At 39.9% G+C, this 20,935-nt stretch overlaps 1 protein-coding gene across 1 annotated transcript; it reads right to left on the minus strand.

Moving 5' to 3' along the window:
• Positions 1 to 867: 867 nt before the first annotated feature.
• On the minus strand, positions 868 to 4,165 carry LOC129729936 (angiopoietin-related protein 1-like). The gene is made up of 3 exons (XM_055688865.1): positions 3,964 to 4,165; positions 3,386 to 3,908; positions 868 to 3,332 (listed from the first exon to the last, which is right to left on the minus strand). The coding sequence occupies exons 1-3, from the start codon at positions 4,148 to 4,150 to the stop codon at positions 3,218 to 3,220; spliced, it is 825 nt and encodes a 274-aa protein (XP_055544840.1). The 5' UTR covers positions 4,151 to 4,165; the 3' UTR covers positions 868 to 3,217.
• Positions 4,166 to 20,935: the final 16,770 nt, after the last annotated feature.

Genomic DNA, 20,935 nt, shown 5'->3' on the forward strand with positions numbered 1-20,935 from the left:
GAAGGGCTAGTAGGCTCTCGTGGGCTTAATGCTTGCCTGTGAAGGACCAGTTGCCTACGAAGGGCTTGTCCTCAGGTGAGTGTTAGCTTCCAGTTGCTAACTGTTGACTGCTGCAGGAAATTCTCCGCTATATGTTGCTTCCGCGATGTGTACTGTACTGCATCCAATTTACGAATCGACTCGCACAGGTAACGCGCGTTCTTTTATAGAAGCCGATGCGAATGAAATCGTTTCCCCTACACAGCCCCTGGAGAGGGGAAAATCTAAATGATGGTGCTTTATTCCTATTGGTGGACAGCCGTTTTGCGTTTCTCAACTCTTTTAAGAATGACACCGATTTGCTTGAATCATTTTTTTTTGTTTTATTCGTGTACCCATAACATTTCTACTCTACAGATAGTAATGTTGAAGTCGAAGAGAGATGGGTAGAACTTTTCAAGCATTTGGAAAGTAAAAATATTCCTTTCAATAATTTGAAAAAAATAGTAGAATTCGCGTTGTGTTTGCCAGGCACTAATGATGTAACCGAACGAATTTTTTCAGTCGTGAACAAAATTTGGACAACTGAGAAAACTCAATTGAGTGTTGAAACACTGAAAGCAATGTTACAGCTTAGGTTTAATTTTGACGAAACATGTGAAGTTTTTGGTAAAAATGTTAATAATGTATCACTCCTACGCAAAGTACACAACGCCGAAAAATATGTTTGATTCATATAATTTTGTTGAGTAGTGAAAATTGTTAAATAAAAACTTGTTAAATTTCAAACTATTAACGTGAGTTTTCGACCATTTCGAGAGTAACTATCCAACCCCCCCCCCCTCGTCATCGTCACAGAATTGTATTGCTGTCCCGCGTTGGGGCTTTAACCATCTGGTCACTTTATGTTAGTGACAGTTATGAAAAGACCAAAATTGTAAGTTACTATTAATTCAAAATTTATACTGAAAGTAATTTAAAAAAATAAATTACAGCTTTAGTCTTATCCACCTACGACGCTACTAGAAAGAGGTCCGAAACTGTCCCAATAGCTGGATTCGGTTAGTTTCATTCTATCTGTGTTTTATTCTATTTCAAAAAACAAAGATTATGTTGTGCGATTTACATCAAAAATTTATTATTCGATCTAGACACAAATTGTACAAAATAATTAAAAAAAAAATTAAATCAATTAAGAATGTGCCGTTTTAGCTGAGGTTAATTCTTAAATTTTATTTCTATGTTCACCCTACCAACGACGACATTTCAATGGATGAATGTGACATGTCATTTGGGGAAAATTTTTGGGGACGCAAAAGCCCAAATCACTTTTTGGCGAGACAGCATTGCAATCGTAATTATAATTTTCTATTCTCCCACCCACCCGTGACCGGGTACGTGTGTGTGTATGTCATTCGCTAAAAAAAATCCCAAGTCCGACTGTATGTCGGCAGCGAAGAAACGTAGCGTACGAACGGACCCCGCATCTAGAACCCAAGTACGTCCGGAAGGTACATATTATTCAAGTTTATTTACTTATATCGAGTTTGTACACTGAAAGATTGACTGACTGGTTGAGCAACTCTACATGCACTGCTAGTGCCTTCGGTTGGGCACCGAACTTGAACATTGGCACGCCACGACGACGCTAGGAGGGAAAAAGGTACGCCACTACGTACAAAAGCGAGACTGACGAGATCAATTATCTTGGGCAAATATTTACCGGAGCTGTTTTTCACCAGTTTGCCTGCCTGCCTGCTTGTCGTTCCGTTAGGTCGGAACACAATTTCCGCTTCTTCGTTACTGGTGGTAGTGGGATTGGGATTGGGAAAATCGTGATGCCCTGCAAGGCATCCTCGTTGTAGAATTGCTATTCGCTTGAGTAGAGTGAGGCTGAGGGAGTGTTTGTTTGGGGATCCGATGCGCATGAGTATCTCTTTTCCCTGCTTTTTGTGTAGCTGACTGGCCCATGACGATGGCACACTCGGCCGGACGGTAACATGGCAATTTTGGAGTACCGACAGCCAAAGGTAAAAGGCACACCCGAAAGAGCACCTACGCTACGGTTATCCTTTTGCCGACCCGGACAGGGCGGAAGGCGTCTGCAGACGTTCATTTTCACTCGCTTTCTGGTTACGATTGCCCATCGGGAAGGCTGCTCAGAGAGCCATTCGAATGGATGAACCCACTCGAAAAGGGTTTTCCTATCCGTGTTGAAGTTGTGCCCAGAAGGTCTTTGAAAAAGAAGTGGTGTACACACTTCATGGTCGACTATTGTTGCTTTTCCCATGCGACTTTTTGCGGTAATTCTGATGGGTGGTGGCCTGTGCCCTTGCCGACTTGCGGATGATGGTGACACTGACACAGATGTCGGCTTTTGGTTTTAAAGTTCCATCCCGTCGTTGGGTAGAGCGTTGTGTAGAACTATACTACGGCTTTGGCAAGCTGTTTGTCTTTGGGATTACGGTTTTTTGGATGGCATCTAACGACAGATAGCTATCATACGGTTCATGAAACTAGATCAAGCGCTACTTTGTGTACTGAGTGGATTAGAACGTGCGCTGTGCCACCCTCGAGTGCTGAGTCGTTTACGTGATTCAAACAGCGTTACCTTGACGTTGCCAACGGAATGTTACAAACAAGATTCTGTTGAACTACAGTGTAAATTTTTTTTTTCAATTTTTTATTAAATTGTTTAACCGTTGAGAAAACGTTGAAAGTTATTGGTTACGTTTGGAAAGAGAAATTATCAAAGTCTTCGAAGAACTGTTTGAAATTGAGTTTGAGTAATTGAGTTCGCCCATTCGTCCCTGCGTTAACAGTTTCAAATCGAGAAATCAAAAACTCATCGTTTATGACTATATTCAAAATTTTCAACCAGGATTTGTAGCCAAATTTGTATAAGTTAATTAAATTAAGAGAATTACAAGGTTACTGCCTTGGGGTACACCGGAATGATCACTGAACAGATAAGACTTGGAAGCTTCAAGTTTGACGTTAAGTTGTTCATTGGTTAGAAATGAATGACCACATTTGTTGCCACGTTTATACGGTCCATTTTGACCAAAAGATTCTGGGAATTCACCTTGTCGATGCAGATTCTAAATCGGAGTCAGCTGGGTCTATCTGAGCTCCCTACTTCCTGGATGTAAGACACAATAAGGTGAAATTGTGCTAGGTTGGTTGTTATACTTTTCTGATGATTAATTACAATCGAAATATTTCAAATAACTATATGCTACATTCTTCTAATCAGCATCCGAGCCTCCTTCAAGGTGATATATGATTTATTAAATTTGAACCAAGTCATACCAGTTTCATCTCCTTCCTTTTTATGTTTACCGTTGAGATTCCTGAAATGTTTTATACATTCAGCACTAATTTACCTTCAAAATTCATCACTTACGAGTAATAGTTATCAGTAAACCACCAGCCGCTCGAGTGTATTATTGCACAATTTTCTTTATACAAGTCATTATCCCGATCTATTGTAGTAAACATCATCCCATTGTGTTGTGAGAAACTGTTACCTGCCTCTCCTACCACGAGTTGGCCAACATTGAGTTTATACTTTTCAAACTCACTGGCCACCATAAATCGATCGATGCGAGCAGTTTTCGTTGCATTGTTGAAGCTTTTCAGCACAACCAACAGCTCATAGTTATCAGCCCGAGTGATCTGATGCATTTTTTCTAGTCCTAGCCAATACTCGCTCTGCAAATTTCCGAAACCCTGTCGATAATCAACCCAAGGTCGATTGAAGTTTAAATTGCCGTCGAAGCGTCGATGTATTACGATCCAGCCTCCGTTTTCCACTGTGTGATCGCAATAGACGAGAAAAGACGATATGGTTGACAGTTCCGGATGTATCCGGTACACTCCACTGGCATTGGCGGGGGTTTCCTGGCACGATGGTACTTCGTGGCTGGCTGTTAATAAGACAGTGTATTTCGACCAGGAACATTTACTACTTCAAACACTAACCAAATTCAAATTTAACGGAGCGGGCGGCTATTTTTGAGTGACTTTTGTTGCCAAAATCCAGAATGTTTTGTCGCAGTTGATCAAACTCTCCAAGAATTAGTTCATAGCCAAGAGCATCGGAGTTGCTTTCGGCTCCGATGACACCAGCGATTACCACTGTCATAATTAGTACCAAAACTTTCTTCATGTTTATGTTCTCTTCATTAACTTAATAAACAAACTGACAAAGTGAAATAATCGTTCCTGTTTTATATACGCGTGGGAGAGAACAGTGTTGTTCATAAAATAAACGGTTTTATTAGTCCCAGTAGCACTTTTCAATTTATCATTATCTTTGCTTTTTTTTTGCACATATCACTCTTCAGCAATAGTAACTTGCGATTAAATTGCGGTATCGGCCGCTGCGGTTAAAATGCCTCACTTGAGAAAGTATGTAATCATTTGTACGTAGCCGATTTACGCTTGAGAGGAAGCCGCTGATAACACATTTAAATTGTACCGTTTTGGATGTCACTCGACTAAAGTCTTACTTGTACAATTTTCTGGTGGTACAACACGAAAAACATGTAAAAAGAGCATACGTAACAAAAAAATAGAACACGAAATGTTTTCTCAAAATATCTCGAAAACGTTTCCATTTCGGTTCCTTCTCGCTGAGGGCATTTTTAATTTAAATCGCATCTGGAATCGTTTTTCGTAGTCGAAGTCAATCGTGGTAAAAAGAGTCAAACGTTTGCATACAAAAAGCATGAATTTCGAAAACCAAAAAAAAATCTCTCAAGAAATCAATAAACCATACCACTTATAACCAATGAGAAAGTTTCTAAATGACGATAATTTCAATTTAATAAAATTCAAAATGTATTTAAAAATACTGGTATTCGCAAATTCAGTGAAAATTTTTTATTCACTATCGAAAAAAGTGGTAAATGGGTCAGAATTCGTGAAACGGATCACTAAAAGTCGCGACGTCAAATTTTTTCGAATAAATATTAAAAACTTCAAGAGTTTCACTCGGGAAGTTGATTTTCCAATTTTTACTGAATTTGAGTAAGTTTTTAAGTTGTTATTGTCATTTGAAATTTAGGTCAATATTTTTTTTAAATAAACATAGCTTCAGGAAAATTGCATCGATTTTAAAGAAATTTTTACAGCAGATGCATCCTAAGTTGTAGTTTCTGAAAATATTTTTTTTGAAAAAAATTTTTTTTTCAATAGTAACTTTTTAAAACAATATGTTGAAAAACCATGTTCTGGGGCATTGAAAAATCTGAAAAAAATTGTAAATATTTTTGACGAAATTTCGAAACTGTCCTGAAAATTTCGGGTTGGTGATATTTTTTGTTCAAAAGATATGGGGTTTCAAAGTTGGTGCCGCAACGCGTTTTCAAGCGAGAAACGCCCATAAACCCAGCTTTCTTCAGTACTCATATCAAAAAGTGCTTTATAATGACTAAAAGTAGAAGCGTGAGCAATCTTAACCCACTGCTGGTGCGTTCTGTACGGTTGTCCCCTAACTAAATTTTGCATTGTTTGTTAGTAAAGTGTGTAAGTAGACTTGAGAGTTGTTTGGGGCATAAAGTTTATTGTGTTCGTCAATGAATCGGGTAACAGACTGAGCATATTCTGACCGTTCTGCGGCTAAAAATCATTTCTATCAAACTTAGTTTGCAAGCCTTACAGAGTTTTTGGTTTTTTTTTGTCAGATTTTTCAGTGTCCCAGAACATAGTTTTTCAACATATCGTTTTAAATAGTTACTATTGAAAAAAATATTTTTTTGTCCAGAAAAAATATTTTCAGAAACTACATCTTAGGGTGCATCTGCTGTGAAAATTTCATTAAAATCGATGCAATATTCCTAAAGCTATGTTTATTTAGAAAAATATTGACCTAAATTTCAAATGACAATAACAACTTAAAAACTTACTCAAATTCAGTAAAATTGAAAAATCCACTTCCCGAGTGAAACTCTTGAAGTTTTTATTATTTATTTGAAAAAATTAGACTTCTTGCGTGTTGGGTATATTCATCACTGCGACCAATTTTTTGATATATTGTGACATTGACATTGACGGCTACACGCTTGTATTTGTTTCTGCAGGGGAACAAACAACCAAGAGCCGCAATACTTAGCGAGTTAGCTAGCGAGACGTCACTCGGTGCATTTGTTTTGATGCAACGATCAAGCTCATTTCTGTCCCCTACATTCACCCGTAAGAAGAATCTCCCCGGAGCGTCGTTTGTTCCCCATTATTTACTTAAAAATGAAAAAGTGTAATACCCTAAGAGAGGCTGTAACAAGCGCTTCTAGTTATTCTTCTTTTCGTTTTAAATTGCCCTCATAAAATAACTATTGTTAAATTTTTTTAACACGACGCTTTTCAGTGTCGCGAAAAATATTGGATAAAGAAAATATTGATATCTAGCGTTTTTTCATGTTATGGATTTTAATTATAATTGATTATAAGTCATTTTCAATTGACAATTATCAGGTTATAGTGACGCCTTGACCCGTCGCTTTCAAATGAAAAACTTTTGTATCATTTTCGAGCACTTCGTGAGTCACACGAAACCCAGTCGAAAGCTATTGCTTTGATTTTGACAACTGAAGGGCAGCGTATGTGTAAACGAGATAGCATATCACCGCCACTTTTCATACGCATTACATAGCATCTGTCAGTGGGGCCCGCAAATCGCGGATCCGCTGCGATGTTAGCTGCGATGAAACAAAGCAAATAAGATAGAGATGCCAGCTAGCTGGCCTAAACACAATGGATACGTTGCGGATGCGTTTGAGGCAATTTGACAGTTAGCCCATACATTTTCTGTCAAATTAACGTCAACGCAACGCAAACGTATGACAACAACGCAACTTCCGGCAGTCACTTCGTACTTCGTTCGTAATTTCTCAGTTCTCGATCAGTCCGGAGCAAAAGTAGAGCGGCTTTGACATCCCCACAGCCACAGCAGCACCTTCTTGGGGAATTTCATATGTGAAATGAACTTTACCTCAGTGCTCGGTTCCTCCGTGGGGGAAGTAAAATACGAAGTGCCCTGCAAGTCGTTGCCATTCACGGTAAAACAGGTCCGGACCATTTTATTCAGGCGCTGGTGCTGCGTCATTGCCTGCAGCTCCAAGACTAGTGGACGGGACGGGCCATGTACGTCCTTGTTTGACAGGTTGCGTCGACCTCCCGGCCAATCGCACGCAGCGGTGTAGTTACTTTTCTCTCGGTCTTCTTCTTCAACATCCTTTGGAGCTTCTTGTCGCTCAGGGTCGTCGGTCGTTTGACACCGGACTTTATTTCGATGCTCTGATTGTTGTCCATTAATGCCAAGATGTTGTAGATGCCGGAACTGGCGTATCCACTTCACTGTTTTCGCCATCACGGTTAAAGTTTGACTAATGTCGAATTCGTTTTTACGGCAGGACTATACCGTCCCCAGACTACATTTTGCAGCTGAAAAAAAAAACACTTTCCGAGCAGTTGCAATGGCGTGCGGAATATCAGAGGTAGCTGTCACTTTGTTTTGTTTTGGTCATTATCGCCATTGTCTTTTTGTCGCGTTTGGCTGTACTGTACTGTACGGATTCGGACGATGATGATTCCAAAAGCTTACAAATTTTCTCCATTTCACAAATGTTTTGACAAAATAAAATCCAACCTGATTTTTGACACACGAAGAACGATAATCAAAGCAAACCGATTTCGACACATTTTTTTTTTTTTGATTTTGCCACATATGTGTGAATGTGTTTGTGTCTTCAAAACTGCACTCTGTTTCTTTCGTGGACTGTCCGGGACAGAAAAAGGATAGTCCGGGATAGTCCGGAAAATGAAAAAAAACAACTATAGGACAAACTGTAGTCCGCGGGGTAGCTACATTGCAAAAACGAAAACGACATAAGAGAGCTGTCAATTTTTTTTCTGCTGACTCATGGGTTACTACGATTGCTGCTGCAGTGGAAGTTTCTTCAGTGCGAGTGAAGATAAGCCCATGAAAAATTGGTAGTTTTTGTCCATTTTTACCGCGAACGTTACAATTCTATCACCGGTTTCGCGATCCGGTCAAAACAAAGTGTCACCTTCGTATGACGGCTACACAAACCACTCGTGGTACAACTTTTTTGTCGTGAGATTTGGCCACCGTACTCTGTTTAACGCTTCGGTTAGGTTTCTTACTTACCTTGAAAACATGACATCCTTTTAGTCATTTTTCTCGAAAAATAAATTTTTTAGTGTGTATATTTTCCAGGAAGACAACATTTGATATAATAATCACACAACTTTGCCGAAAAAGTCACACCAATCAAACAAACCGTTTTGGCTGTAAAAGTATTTGTAGTCATCAATACTTTTTCTACATAGCATTGTTTCATAGCTTCTCAAAAGCGAGTCGTGATTAAGAAAATTTACCAATAGCACAAAATGGCTTCTTTAAGCTATTGCTAGACACGAATGCATCTTAGGTGTGAAGTGTTTAGAATTATTAAAAAAAAAATTATATTTTTTACGGGCGTTGGTTAAGAACAAACGAAGAGTGAATCCTAAAGATCCGTGAAACTTCAAGAAACAATTTAAATTCACCTATTAACGGCACCGGTAGAACAAATTTGTTGATCGTTGAGCTAAACATAATTTCACTCATGTTTGTACAGCCATGAGAAGGGGTTAACCGTTGCCACTAAATGCAAATTTTCGGATTCATTTTATCCAAGCAAATAAAAACATAAGGCACCCGAAACTGTTAAAAGACTTGCTAATCGTTGCTCATTACCCTCTACGGAAAATGTACTGCACAAAAGTTCAAAATAAAAACAATAAGCCGCAAGCAAAATGTTTCCCCTTCCCCCGTTTTCACTGTACCCTGCTTTTTTCACGAGGCTCGTACGCTTGTAAGGGTAAGGACCTACATCTGTGTACACCACTTCACTTCACAGCCGAGTCCGGTCGGTACAGCTTAATATGTTTACATTTCAAGGGGTGCAAACGTAAATTAATTGTTACAGTTTTATTAGCTTTGTGTTTCCCCCGCCGGAGCGCGTTCCCGGACTTTTGCAGACGCTGCCGCTGGTTCCTGGTTGCGTACCTAACCGATATCACGCCACTCACCGATGTGAGGGGTGTGTAGTCACAGCCGTTCACAAGGAAGGTGGTTCAACTTGTGATTTAGAAAAAAAAAAATAAGATGGTCTTAACAGGTAAAGTCTATCAAACTTGAAACTTGAAGACGATATTGACTCATGGAAACTAAACAACTTACATAACTATCATGTGAAACCATCGAGTTAAAATTTATTCCCCCCCCCCCTCCGGCTTTTTGGCCAATCTAAAATCCAGCACACAACTGATTTCACCAAACAGTGATTTTTCAAAATTGTTTTATTATTTTAAACAAAACAGATTTATTGGAAGTGAAATGGTTATTGGAAAACTAAAGTATCTTCCAAAACACTTATTGAATAAATCGAATGTTTTCTTCTTGAACAGAATCGTCCATCCTCAGATTCATCTAGTTTTCTAGACGAAAACCAACTAACACAACCCACTGTTGTAACCAAAAATTGGCCAAACCTGCCACGATCATCGTTAAGTCTGCCACCTCCCTAGAAGAGAATCGAAGGGGCTACATGACATACCAACCGACCGAACTTAACCGTATAAATAATTCATCACTTGGATAATGAAGCGAGTAACTTTTAAGTATCTCTTTTACGCCGATTTTCCTCCCCCTCGTGATTTGAACCGATCGGGTAGCACCGCCGTCGCTGACGGATGGGAATCCGTCTGGCGGACGGTGTGTTGCATGCCTCGGTAAAGCCGGACGTTGCGGGCGCGTTTCGGACGGAAATGAGTAGGGTAATAAATAAAACCAAATTATCGGGTGTACAGAAGGGTAAGACTTTTTCGCATGATGACTGACTGATAGACGCACGGCACCGCGCGAAAACATGTTTCGATGGGTGGTGCTAAAGGGGGAAGCAATTGCTAGCCCACCCTCGAAATGATTCGCCGATAGGAGGCCTGAGCAAAGCCTGGAAAATTGACTGACCGCACGCATTGATCGGAGGAGTGTGTCACACATAAACGTCATTTTTTCGGAACTTAACCAGCACTAATTATTAGCTAATTGTTGGATGAAGGAATTAGCGGAAACATGTCAAAATAGGTGGTACAATTGTTTTCAGAAGGAAGAGTAAGTACACAACTCATTGCATTGGTTAAGTATTATTTGTACCGTATCAAATAATTGCAGCTTTTGATTAGGTTCGAAACTTGGATAACGAATGTGTCTTAGCTATGACACGCGGTTTTCATCTACCAAAACAAATTTTGAAGGGCATATTTTTTTTCATACCGAGAATAGGCGCTAGCGTTTATTCCCCTTTGCTCGAATTACGAAAGTTAAACAAAAATATTTGGTATATTATCGTTATAATATGTACAGATACTAATAATTTCACTCAAAACCACTTCGACTGCGAAAGACAAAAGTTCATTCATCAACAAGATTTTGTTTACCTGACAACCGCCATCACAACGACGCTACTATATCATAGTTATCCTAGTTATCCGATTGCAATAAATGGCAGAAAAAGTTAACAATTGGTGTTGTACGATTTTCCAATTTTTCAACATGATTTTCAATACTAATACGGTTAATAAAACTATTTGTGTCATTATAAGTTTTACTACCGAAACGCTTTAAAAATCAGATGCAAATTTCCCTGCATTATTACTACGTGAACCGAACTGCAACAAAACAAACAAAAAAACACAGTAACAATTTCAAGCACCCCCAGGTGTAACCGTACCCCGGGCCGAATTGGTCCTCTCGGGGCTTGGTTCCAATACTTGAAACAATACTCGAGAAATCGTTACTCTCGTTCGGTAAATTGGCCCTCGTTCACGCACCGGTGACCATTGAAAAGCCTTTATCGAACTGTGTGCCCTGGTCGGGCCATGAACACTGGGCTAATGCGGCATACCGGGATTATTAATTCCACTCCTGAATGGGGGATCCAAATTTCTGCGCTCACAGCAGGACTTTCCGCACCAACAAACCAAAAACGGGAAAGAAACGCTGTCCGTTCGTTCGCTTGTTCTCTTTTCCAACGAATTGTGGGTAATCATTCAATCAGCTTCCGAATTGAACTGAATTCCAGTGTGCATTGAGAAGGATATGCTTTCCCATATGCATAAATATCCGGTTATTCACACATTTTGCGATTATTTGTTTTAGCCGAAGCTTCCTTCTTCCCATCGAATCGTACCGGTTCTCGAAGGCCATTGTTCCGGTTCCATTGTCCCCGAAGCTGTCGGTAAATATTTTCATCTTAAATACATCTCTAATGATCGTTAATCGCTCAACAATTAACATATTGATTTGCTTAGTACACCAGAGTACGCAAGAGAGACTCCTGGCCTTCTATTCTCATGTCCACTCAGGTAGAAGGCAACACGCACCGGTTGCACTGGTTTCCGCCAGTGAATAGAAAATTTCCCAAGTAGGTTGATGCCGTGCCGAGAGTTTGCCTTCCACTTTGCCGAGCAACAATGCGGTGGACCGGATCGGAGAGCCTCAGCATGATACGACACCCATTTGTATGTAAATGTTTTCCTTTCATTTTTAAAACAAACAATGGAAATGGGATCCTTCTGTGGCGGCTCCCGTGCGACGAAGGTTGATCTGTAGGCGTATCCGTGCTGGCATGTGGTCCGAACTGGACAGTTTTTACAACAAACCGAGTGGCAGTCTAAAGGACGATAATTCATCTAATTGTTTGCCTAATGCTATTCTCCACCCACTCATTATCGGCTCAGTGTGGATTGCTTCATTACGATGTTCTCGGTTCTAAACTTTTTCGTATGTCGGATGCGTTTGGATTAGCATACTTACTTCTAATCTATGGTTGGATCAGACGAAAATATTTCTGAGAACTGAAAGTATGTGACAATTCGATTGATCGAATTGTTTTCATCATCATCCAAAATCTGTCATTTGACATTGTTGAAGTTTTGTTTGTTACAGTTTAACAAATTTTCTTAATCAAGCTTTAGGAAGTGTTCACTGGAAAATTTATCACATATGTTTATACAAACCTTGTGGAGTATATGTTACTTTCCACAATCATGTGAGTGTTGTTTTGTATACAAACTCTTAGTAGGTATAACGATATATAGTTTTAAAACATTGAAAATTTTCGATTTCTCAACAATTCAAAATGGCACCGAAATTTTTTGAACATTTTCGACATTTCCGTCATTTTACGTAATCTTGACATTTTCATCGTTCTTGTTGTTTTTTAATATTCTTGGCATTTTTTCTTTTTTCTTTTAAATCTTGACAAACACTCATTTTTTACGCGCTACGTAACCCCCGCGTGAAAAAACCGCGTGAATTCTGAAATCCACGTAAAAAACTTCATTTGCTAAACGTTTTTAATTATTTCTGCTAAAGTCTTCGGAAAATTCGGTTATTTCCACATGCGAATCAAGCTGAATATCAAGGAAAACATAAAAAGGTTAAGCCAAATCAGTGAATATACAGTAATTGAGTTAAGTAATCTCAACGGACACTCTAAATGAACGATTTGGTGATGAAGAACCATTAACATACCTCGTAAAAAACGACTTTTCTGATAAATCCGCTTTGGCTTAGCAAACTGAGCATTTTTCACAGATGGAGAGATTTTTTAGCCCCATGAGTTATTTTCTAAAAGGGCGTACCGTTGGTTGTATAGAAATACTCTTTGAGAATGAGTTGTAGGGAATTATTAATGGCGCATGAAAAAAATATACACCGTTTAAAAAAAAATATTTTGAGCTGAAAAAAATTTAAAATAAACACCAAATTAAAATTTAAAAAAAGTGGAATATATTTTGTTCATTTTATTTTTTCAAAGAAACTTGAAATTATTCGGCAAATTTGAAGAATAGAGAAATAAAAATATTTTTTTTATGGAAGAATATTTTTTTTAAATTCTAATTCCAACTTATGACTTGGGTTTCGGCTACACAGTCTGACATGGATTCAAAACGGGTGTTCACTACTGCCCGATGTTTCGACCAAGCTAAAGATTCCATGTCGAGTTCTTATGGTTTTTCTAAATCTCACTCGTTGGCAAGCCATCGATGAAATCAATTTTATGTTCAGAGCCCGAATTACACAACAGCCTCGCCATTTTGATTCTTGTATATTTTCGCACAGAGAGTTCATTCTGTTTGACATTGCCAAGTTCACGTAGATACTACGTGATAAAACATAGTATGCATGTGATTTTCACGTAGATGTTATGTTTGTCACATAAATCATTTAAAATGACAGAAAATGAATAAGTACAGGAAATTTCATCTAACAATAACGTGAAAAATATTTTGAGTGTAGACTATCGTTTTTTTGTCGAATATCTGCATCTCAATTGATTAAATTTTTAAACTTATTTTACAAACCGAACTAATTTGAAAACTTACAATGATTAAATTCTTAATTTTCTAAAATTTTACCTAGAACTTACTTACTTTACTTTTTTGGCTAACGGACCGTTAACCGGTCCAGGGCCGAACGAATTAAAGATGTCTAGCTTCTTCTGTCTTGGGCAGCCGTCCTCCAGTCTCCCCGTACACCAGCAGATCGTGCATCTTCTTCCACCGCGCACATCCACCGCGTGCGAGGCCTACCACGGAGTCGACGGCCTCTTCTTGGTTCTCTACTGAAGATAGTTTTGGCGGCTCTCTCGTCAGGCATCCTGGCTACATGTCCAGCCCACTGAAGCCTGCCCCGCTGTATTACCTTCACTATATCAGCATATTTGTATACCTGGTACAACTCGTGATTCATGCGTCTGCGCCACACTCCGTCTTCCAGTTTACCGCCAAGTATCGATCGCAGAACTTTACGCTCAAAAACTCCGAGCACTCGTCGATCAGCTTCCTTCAGCGTCCATGCTTCATGTCCGTAAAGGGCCACCGGGAGTATCAGCGTCCTATACAGCGCTAGTTTTGTGCGAGTTTGCAAACTACGGGACCTTAGCTGGTTACGCAGTCCGTAGAAAGCCCTGTTCGCAGCTGCAACTCGTCGTTTCACTTCACGGCTCATATCGTTGTCACATGTCACAAGCGTACCAAGATAAACGAATTCGTCAACCACTTCAAATCGTTCCCCATCTATCTCCACCTCAGCACCAACACCACGGGGACTCCCACGCTCTCTGCCAGCTACCATGTACTTCGTTTTGGCAGAGTTAAAGACAAGTCCCAATCTCGCTGCTTCTCTCTTAAAAGGTACGAAAGCCTCCTCCACGGCCTTACGGTTGATAACGATGATATCGACGTCGTCCGCAAAACCAAGAAGCATGTGAGATTTCGTGATGATCGTACCGTTTCTTTCGACGTTTGCTCTTCGTACTGCACCCTCAAGAGCGATGTTAAACAGTAGGTTGGAGAGCGCATCCCCCTGCTTCAGTCCATCCAACGTCACGAACGCGGCTGATGTCTCGCCAGCTATCCGCACGCACGATTTTGATCCCTCCAGTGTCATACGACTCAGCTTTATTAGTTTCGTAGGGAAACCGTGTTCCAGCATGATCTGCCACAGCTCGTTTTTTTTCACTGAGTCGTATGCCGCCCTGAAGTCCACAAACAGATGGTGAGTCGATAAGTTGTACTCCCGAAACTTATCGAGGATCTGTCGCAGGGTGAAAATTTGATCCGTCGTGGAACGCCCTTGTCGAAAACCAGCCTGGTATTCGCCAACAAAGGATTCCGTTAATGGTCTCAATCTGAAGAACAGGATACGGGAGAGCACTTTATATGCGGAGTTGAGCAACGTTATCCCTCGGTAGTTGCCACAATCCAATCGATGGCCCTTCTTATAGATAGGGCATATGAGGCCTTCCAACTAGTCGTTCGGCATTTGTTCGTCCTCCCAGATTCTTAGTATTATCTGGTGGACCGCATAGTACAGCCGCTCGCTTCCCGCTTTTAGAAGTTCGGCCGGGATACCGTCCTTCCCAGCCGCCTTGCCGTTTTTCAGCTCACTAATCGCCTTTTTCACCTCCTCCTGTGTTGGTGGCTCCACAGCTTGTTCGTCACTCATAATCGTCATCCTGTTCCTGCTCTGCTCATCCGGTACCTCACCGTTCAATAGCGCCTGAAAATGCTCCTTCCACCTGGCTGCAACCGTCGGTTTATCAGTAAGCAGGTTGCCGTCCTTGTCATTACACATGACCGGCACAGGGAAATTCCTGCTTCTGACTCTGTTGACAGTTCTATAGAATCTCCGCACGTCGTTTTCAGCATAGCTATCCTCTGCGCTGGCGAGCATCTGCTCCTCGTACTCGCGCTTCTTCCGACGGTGAGTTCTATTTTCGGCAGCTCTTGCCACCCTGTACCTCTCTCTGTTCCGACGCGTAGCCGCAGTGAGCATGCGGCTCCTGGCACGGTTCTTCACATCTGTCGCTCTCTGGCACTCGGCATCGAACCAGCCGTTAGGCTGTCTACCACGCGTCGTACCTACCACCTCTCTCGCAGTCGTTTCGATGACGCCGTGAATACTGCTCCACAGCCCATTTATGTCTTCCACTCCTTCCTCCTGCTGTTCTGCGATCCGTTGATCCAGCTCTCTGGCGTATTCTGCTGCCACGCCATCAGCTTTCAACCGCAGAATGTTGAAACGCATCGTCCTCCCTGTGCGAGATTTCAGCACGTTCGACAACCGTGCGGATCTTACAAACGGCGAGATAATGGTCAGCGTCAATGTTTGGTCCCCGAAAAGACCTAACATCAGTAACATCCGAAAAGTGCCGACCATCAATCAGTACGTGATCGATCTGGGAGCAGGCTTCTCCATTTGGATGCCTCCAGGTGTGTTTCCGAATATTCAAACGTGGAAAATAGGAGCTACATATGGCCATTCCTCTGGCCGCGGCAAAGTTTTTCAGCCTCAGGCCGTTTTCATTGGTTGACGAGTGAAGGCTATGCCTTCCAATGACCGGACGGAAGAATTCCTCCCTCCCAACCTGTGCGTTTGTGTCTCCGATGACGACTTTTACGTCGTGTTTTGGGCACTCGTCATAGATTCGCTCAAGCTTGTCATAGAACTCATCTTTAACTTCATCGGATTTGTCGTTTGTCGGTGCGTAGGTGGTGATTAAACTGTAGTTGAAGAATTTGCACTTAATCCTCAACACGCATATACGGTCATCTACGGACCTCCACCGGATGACTCTTGTTTTCTGATTTCCCAGCACTACGAAACCGACGCCCCGTTCCGCTGCTTTGCCGCCACTGTAGTAGATGTGGTACTTGAAAGAAGTGCGTGCAATAGGGTCTACTGCACGGAATTCCCTTTCTCCGGAATTTGGCCACCGAACCTCCTGAATCGCTGCGATTTCGACTCCCTGCCGCTGTAGTTCTCGAGCAAGCAAGCCAGCCCGCGCCGGTTCATTGAGAGATCGGACGTTCCAAGTACCCAATTTCCAATCGTTTACCTTAATCTTTTTCCGTGTTCGTAGCCTAGGTCTTTGCCGATTGATCCGTTCCGTATTTCTAAAATCGTTGTTCGTGGTTGATGAAAGGTATCGGTATGCTACCTTACCAGGGTCGCGATACCTACATCCTGCTGATGGGGCTGCCATCTTAGGTGTAGCTGGCGGGATACAGCATTCCATAATTCAGCCGCCCGCTCCGGGTCAGACGCTGTTGTACGCCGCCCCTATGGGGATACAGCCGCGTACGACCCCCTTCCCAGTCAGCAAACGACCATAGTTTCCACCGGGGTTGGTTACCCGATCTCCGCTGAGGTTACTCGTATTCCGGTCGGCACCACGTGGAGGTTGGGATAGGAGTTGCTGGACAGAGGTGAATGGCCACATTAGGGTCTCAAGTTACACGTGTCCAGCCATTTGCCAACCTTACCTTACCTTACCTAGAACTATTGTGCACTAATCACTGCAGTACCGCACTACACTATCTATACTGTATACCTATCTGCAATTTGTTTCGTTAAGTTTTGAGCTTTGACAATTATGGGATTTGTTCTCTTCTCACTCTGTTTCGTTGCGAAATGCTGTTTTTGATGGTGTGAAGTAAACCAGCGTAAATGGTACTCACCTGGTGCCAAAAGCTGTGGCCGAAACATCGGGCAGTAGTAAACACCCGTTTTGAATCAGTGACAGACTGTGTAGCCGAAACCCAACCCATAAGTCTAATTTCAATATTTTTCAAAATAGTTGTGTCCTGATGATTTCAAAAGATCCAGATTGACGTTCCGAATTAGAAAGCTTTTGGTAGTTAACATTCTAAATGCATCGAGTTATTAGTTATTTTGAATTTAAGCTCGATTTTTTTCTAATACAGGTAAGTTTCGTTTTTGGCACGTTCCGATTTTGGCAACTTTTGGTTCCGTTTTTAGCAATAGTTTTTTTTCTAATTTTTTCTAATCTTCTACTGATTGACGGCTCCAAACTAATCCTCTTAGTTCTTTACAAGTGTAAATACATACAATGGTGCTTATTACGGGAGTCACTTCACGGTGAAATCAGAGTGAAGTGAATAAAGTCCTATTACGGGACTCACGTAAGTGAGAAAAACGTCGCGCAGTGACATCTGCCCTAGAACCTGAGTTATTATGAGTGTCATATCATTGAAGTGAAAACGGAAAAAAGCGACGTTTCGCGTGAAATTATTTCACGACCATTTTGAACGGTGAAATGATTCCACGAAGATGCCATAAATCTTAAAGTTGATTGATTTGTGATCTAATGGTAAATATTGGATTTATTCTTCAGTAACGAAACGAATCCGAATTCGATCCGTGCCCTGAAGCGGTAAAATTTTCATTTTTTTGCCCGATGTAAAAAATGCAAACTAGTTCAGGAAATTTTCGATACCGAAAAAAGCATTTTTTTTATGCCGAATGTCTTAGAAATGCAGAACACGTCAACATCTGGTGTTATCTAAAAAAACGAAAAAAACGACTTTCTGGGACTTAGAGGTTTTTGAGCTGGGAAACAATCTCATTTCACTTGTCCTATTCTTAATTTCACTTCACTGTCAATCTCACTCCACGGAGGTGATTTTTGTCACGTCACTTGAGGTGGAATCGGGAATAGGTCTAAAAAGTGAAGTGAGCGTGAGAGTGAAATATATTTCACCGTGAAGTGACTCCCGTAATAAGCACCATTATATGACACATTTTTGGTTAATCGACTGAGAGGCTGGCAACATTTTCTCAGAGTTTAATGAACATTTGTGAGTGTGTAGTCCCAACTACACTAGGAAACTTTACATACTTTTCTATTGAAAATTCATCTAGACTAACATTTAAAAAGGTCTGAAGTTTGAACCTCTTTTCCATATATCGATTTATCTAAATAACGTTCTAAAAAATTATCTGAATATTTATTCTAAGCATTAAATAAACTAAATTTGAAATCGTACGATAAGAAAATTAAAACCAGAAAAAGATTTTTTCGACACTAGAGACAATTTACACTCTTAAGGAGAAAATTTTTTTTTTAAACGTATTCAATTTTTTGTGAATAAAAGTTAACTCCCACGTTTTTTTTTCTTGTTTATATGAATGATGAAAGTTTCGTCTTCAACGTTAGAAACATAATTCACCCAATTAAATGTAAAACAAGACAAAAAAAGTACTGTTCTTCATTTTATTTTTCATTGAAAAAGTAAGCTATAAAATATTTGTTACAACCAAATGTCCACTATTTCGAATGATGTGAAAGACTTCCAAGAAAAAAAAAATCATTGATGCGTTTAAAGGTTCTAACAGTACCATACATCAGCTGTTGCTTGTTTTTTCCTCACTCGTGCATTTAAAAAAGTTTTGTGCATTTTACTCGAAATGGAGCGTATCTTCACGAAAATCCAAAATTTGTTTTCTTTACATTTTATATGGCGAATAATATTTCTCAAGATGGAGATAATCGACTAGCTTTACTCAAAATTTTATAATAAATTATCGATGATGGCTTTTCGAGCGATTTTAATTTTGTGAAGATAAAAATGCTACAAGGACAAAAAGCACTGTTTTTCCACGTTGTTGTCTTTCTACATATTTTGGACGCTGTTCCGTGGAACATTCGGATAAATGCATTTGGTTATAAATTACTTGAAGAGAATATTTACAAGTATTTGTTAAATAACAATACTTTTTCACAAAGCTACCTCTCTGAAACGTAATTAAGCACTTCACTCAATAATACCCAATCACTCAATAATACCCAATGACTCTTCAGAAAAAGAAGAATATAAGTGACTAATCTTTTGTTGCGCCTTAAGTGGTCAGTTGCATTTTCACTTGTAAGACAAAATTAAAGATACAATTTAAAACAGGGTAAAAAACGCATATTTTCTACCTAAATTAATCTGCTAATCCATGGAATGGATTCTTCTTAGTTCACTTTAGATTCCTCATAAAGCATAATCCTCAAAAACTCACTTAAAAGCACTAAATTTGATATTGTAGTCGGCCTGCACTCGAAAACTCATTTAATTCAATCACCTACCTCAGAAAACAAAATCCACGCATTGCTCTACATGGCTACAACGGGACTCGTTCAGCAGCCAACCAAAGTATTTTTCATCACTAGCGAACCACTTTTCATTTTAATCACTTAACAAAATCACTCACTACTACGAAAAAATCACACTGAAAATGTTGAATTCTTCTGACATAATTGACATAAATCTACAGCACTGTAGTGGTTACCTAGGTTACCAATTTTGCACGTAAACAACTGCAGCGGATATCTAGATAACCTACTACGACGGTTTGCGGGTACGTTCATTCATGAAGTGTGATTCAGTCATGATTAACAATGTGATGAATATGGGGGCGTCGTGAGATAAATAATTGAGCAGATATTCAAGTTTCCAGATGGATATGGAAGCGTTGTGAAAAATGGTTTGTTTCACAAAATTCAGGATAAATCTAGCTTATTTTACTAAAAATACAATGCTAAACGATTCCATAAGAGCACGTAAGCATATTTAGTTTATTTGTTCAATGATTTCGTGAAAATTTGGTGTTTAATCCGTGCATTCTTCGTTAATATCGGCTTAATAAGATGAATAATGGAGCAGTTCCCCTACTTCCTTGAGGTACTACACCAGCTCTAACAGACAATCAGTCGGATTTACCATTCAAATAGTTAACCTGAAGAGCGCGGTCAGTCAAGTAACTTTGTATCATTTTTCTGATGTAAAGAGGAAAACGGAAATTGGGCATTGCAGCTATCAAACCGTTATATAATAATCTCCAGATTTATTAGTACGAATCATGTTAGTTACTCTGACGAGTAGTCGAATACCCATGACGAAAACCAAACTGCTCATTTGCAAAAATTGAATTTTCAACGATATGTGTCATCATTCTATGAAGAATTTTTCTTTAAAATGTTTGCTTATGGAAGAGAATAAACTAATTGGACGATAACTTGATGCTCCAGCTGGATTTTTTTCAGGTATTAAAATTGGAGTGACTTTAGCATTTTAGCATTTTCATTTTGAGAGAAAATATGCTAATTCAAAGGCAATGTAGAATCAAATTACAGTTTTAGTTACGTGCATGTTTAGACAAATGCCTTTATAAGAAGAAACCATTCCGCGATAAAGAATTTCCATAGTCTTAAAAAGCATTTTTTCTCAGCAGGTAAACTATTGGAATTTTAAATTTTAATGTCGATGAAATAAATCAAATTTGTTTTTGGAGTTTCGGAGCCGATCAAGCTGCGAAATTTCATTCTGATTTCAAATGCTGTAGTAACAGAATTGATCTAGTACATTTTTCGTAGCGAACAGCCATAATGTGAAAATTCAGATGGCGATGTCACTTAGCTAATACTCGAACCAGTTGCTGTGAGTGTTAGCAAAGACTCATATCTTTCACGTTAGAAAACAGATCGAATCTTTTAAATAAATTCATTAGAGTGGCACCATCAGGAATTGG

This window comes from Wyeomyia smithii, chromosome 3, assembly GCF_029784165.1.
Source record: "Wyeomyia smithii strain HCP4-BCI-WySm-NY-G18 chromosome 3, ASM2978416v1, whole genome shotgun sequence".
In the NCBI taxonomy this organism is placed as follows: Eukaryota; Metazoa; Arthropoda; class Insecta; order Diptera; family Culicidae; genus Wyeomyia; species Wyeomyia smithii.